Here is a 3465-nt window from a genome sequence, read left to right on the forward strand (position 1 = left end):
ATGGAAATGTAGGAAATTAAAAAAAAAATCTTATTCTAAGAGAAACTCACTTCTCCGTCTATATAATGGAGACGTAGGGAGTAGATTAGTGCATATATCCTCCATGGAAAATATTTAAAAATTGGAGTTATTGTTTATGTGTTGATTACGATGAGAATTTATGGTCTAATGTGATTCCAAAGCAAGGGTAAATCAGAGAGAATTTGGGAAAAATACAAAAACTATCATCTATTTTGAAACAAAAATAAACCCTAAAACATCAAGTAAATTGGAATGGAGGGAGTAAGAAATAGAGATAAAATTAAAAGCTAGAGTTCAAAGACTAATAGAAGAAACACACAGCATAGCTATATATCCAAAGAGACGAACTGAAAAACCAAGGAAGAAATGAGATCGTAAGGTAAAAACTAAAAGCCTTCCTCGTTATCTTCCAAGTAAATCTATCTACAGTTCCATAGGATAGGACTATCTCAAGTGATACCCCTCCATTACTTCTCTTCTTACTAAGTCAACAACAACATGGGGAAAGTTAGATGTGGCTACTGCTTCTGAATGACCCAAGAGCCTTAACTACTTCAGCTCCAAGAATGTACTTGTGATAAAATGCAGCAATGGCAGCACCTATAAATGGTCCCACCCAGAAAATCCACTGCACATTAATATCAAGATTAATACGCATTAGCCAAAACAGAAAACACCTTAATTATAGTATCTGATAACAAATTTATACCTGATCATCCCAAGCTTTGCCGTTGTTGTAAATTACAGCAGCTCCCAAACTCCTAGCTGGGTTGATACCAGTTCCAGTAATTGGGATAGTTGCAAGGTGAACTAGGAACACAGCAAATCCAATTGGTAGTGGTGCCAGTACCTAACCAATTAACTTGCATGATCAGTAGTAATTGGGATGGTATGGTACATATGTTTCGCTTTACCCCCCCTACAGTGAATCTCTCTTTTGACCAAAAATATTGTTTAAAACTAATTTTAAAGGAGTAAAACACAAAAAGTGAAATGCACATGGAAAGGAAAAATCTAATCCATCAAGTTGCACCCACTAAAAATTACCAACTCAACCGTGCCAAAAGGCACTTCTGTAGAAAATCATCAAAGTCAACATAGTCGCACAAAATTTCTTGGCATAAACTCGCAAATGAAACGACAGAAATGGTAGGTTTTTCGATAAGATGTATACCGGGATATGAGAGTCTCTGGCGCTTCTCTTTGGATCAGTTGCTGAGAAGACGGTGTAAACAAGAACGAATGTACCGATGATTTCAGCAGCTAATCCCGTGCCTTTGCTGTATCCAAGGTTTAATTCGTTAGCAGCACCACCAAATTTGACATAGTAGGATTCCTGAAAGGCTCTTACTAAAGCAACACCGCAGATTGCACCCAAGCACTGGGCTATCAGGTACAATACAGCTCTAATTAGCGACACTTTCCTTGCTAAGAACAACCCAAACGTCACCGCTGGGTTAATGTGTCCCCCTGCACGTTATAGCAAAACACGTTACTCAAGTGCTAACGTGCACAGAAAATAATGGCTCAAGTACTATAGAATAGGAAAATTTGGTGGCTTAAAAGCTACGTACACTTTGTCAAACAATGAAAGGTTGCTTTAACTGTTGACAACTTTTTATTTCAGGAAAGAAATCCACAGTGAAATCTCAGATCAGTGCAAGAAAGTGGTCAAATAAGTTTTAGTCAAGTACTTAAACATTTTCAATAAACCGTTTGGAGTGAGTTTAGCAGGTGAACAACATATGTACAGAAGCGGATCCAGATATTCTTAATAATGGAGGTGCAGTATTCTGATGATATAGAAACAAAATTAGGAAAACATGCGTCGGATCTGTCGACTGTAACAGGGACAGCATATATAAAAAAAGGTGCATCAAAACTTTAATCTGCTGGGAAAGTTAGTTTTTGGAAGTTTAACACAGTAGTAGCTCAGCATGATTGTGCTTTTTCAGCTACAAAAATTGCAGATACGTACCAGAGATACCGGCGGTGCAGTAAACAAGAACAAAGATCATGCCACCAACAGCCCATGCAATACCAAGGACGCCGACACCGCCACAATCATCACCGCCAGCAGTTTGGCTTTTGTAACCGATAATAGTGGAAACTATAATGTAAAGAAACAACAGAGTAGCAACAAACTCAGCAATTATAGCTCTGTAAAATGACCATTTGGTTAATTCTTCAATTCCCAAAAATGGTTCCGGTGGTGGACTGTGATAATCTTTTGTAGCATACCCTGCCTTTTGGCTTTGTTCTATATCTGTCCCCATAATAAGATGGAGAAATTTTCACTAGAGAGAAAATAGACGTAGCGTAGGTTTGTTTTCTGTTTGATGAGACTAATGAATAATGAAGAAGAGTAGAAGAAGGGGTATTTATGGTGTTGGAATGGAGTGATGTAAGGGACAAATAATGCTTCTCCTTCCAACCATACCGTTCCCACTAACTTTAATTCTTCCTCCGGAATTAACTAATCAACTTTGTAAAAAGTCTGAAATAACGACACAATGCCATTTGTTTCCAACAATTAACAAGGCCATTTTACTGGTCTAGGTTATTTCGCATGGTGATATTTGGGGGACTTAAATGTAGTGAAGGTACACTACACAACAAACGCTTTAATTGAAGGAGTTATTACTCTACACTGACTGACTGACTGAGTTATCGTCTCAAATCTCGATTGAGCAAACCGAACTACCGTGCAGATAAGAAATCTCAATTTTTAGAAACGGGTGCATAAGACAAGAGGTTACTTTAGAGTCTGGATTTTTAAAGATTTCTATTTTAAGTAGTAATGCTGGTATCATTTTCTAGTTAGTTGCTGTATGATTGATTAATTTCAAACGGCTCCCAAAATCAAGTCTTTGTCACAATTGTCGTACTTGTTAACGTTTGTGCTACCTAACATGCACGATCAAATGCACCTGTTCTTCTTGTTCTCTTCCTTCTTTTCTCCATGCATTTGCATGATGGTGATACTAATAAACTAGTCACGTTTGACGCTTTCGTAATCTATTCTGATGGTGTAAGGTGTACCTACAGGGAACAACATATCAGAGCTTGCCAAGAAATATTGTGTTGTTTCAGGTAACTAAGTGTCTGTTGTGCAATAAAATTTAGCATATCGTGTTGTGTTATGCTTTAGAGATGGCCATTTTATGTGGTGTTGTGCATTTTAATGCCTTCGCATTTATTTTAATTTTCCAAAATAAATATTTTCTAGATACTTACATAATGAATAATTTAGTTATTTTTTCACATAATTATAATAAATTTAGAATGGTGATCCAAATTTTTACATGTGATGTTATAGACTTGTTATTTATGTTTTAATGAAACGGAGGGAGCAACATCTACAGAATAACCTATTTAACCATCGGATGAACGTCAAAAATCGCACATTTATAACATCATTTTCTTGCATTTTACTAGTTCCAC

The 3465-nt window shown here is 36.7% G+C and overlaps 1 protein-coding gene across 1 annotated transcript; it reads right to left on the bottom strand.

The window, feature by feature from the left end:
* Nucleotides 1–213: 213 nt before the first annotated feature.
* Nucleotides 214–2423, bottom strand: LOC113298587 (aquaporin PIP2-1-like). The gene is made up of 4 exons (XM_026547360.1): nt 2000–2423; nt 1196–1491; nt 731–871; nt 214–649 (listed from the first exon to the last, which is right to left on the bottom strand). The coding sequence occupies exons 1-4, from the start codon at nt 2295–2297 to the stop codon at nt 530–532; spliced, it is 855 nt and encodes a 284-aa protein (XP_026403145.1). The 5' UTR covers nt 2298–2423; the 3' UTR covers nt 214–529.
* Between the last annotated feature and the right edge of the window lie 1042 nt (nt 2424–3465).

This window comes from Papaver somniferum, chromosome 7 (assembly GCF_003573695.1).
Source record: "Papaver somniferum cultivar HN1 chromosome 7, ASM357369v1, whole genome shotgun sequence".
In the NCBI taxonomy this organism is placed as follows: domain Eukaryota; kingdom Viridiplantae; phylum Streptophyta; class Magnoliopsida; order Ranunculales; family Papaveraceae; genus Papaver; species Papaver somniferum.

Coding starts and splice junctions, on each gene's coding strand:
- LOC113298587 (XM_026547360.1), bottom strand. CDS start 2,297: ATGGGGACAGATATAGAACAAAGCCAAAAGGCAGGGTATGCTACAAAA. Junction 1,492..1,999: donor CTGCACCGCCGGTATCTCTG/GTACGTATCTGC, acceptor TATAACGTGCAG/GGGGACACATTAACCCAGCG. Junction 650..730: donor GCAAAGCTTGGGATGATCAG/GTATAAATTTGT, acceptor ATTAATGTGCAG/TGGATTTTCTGGGTGGGACC.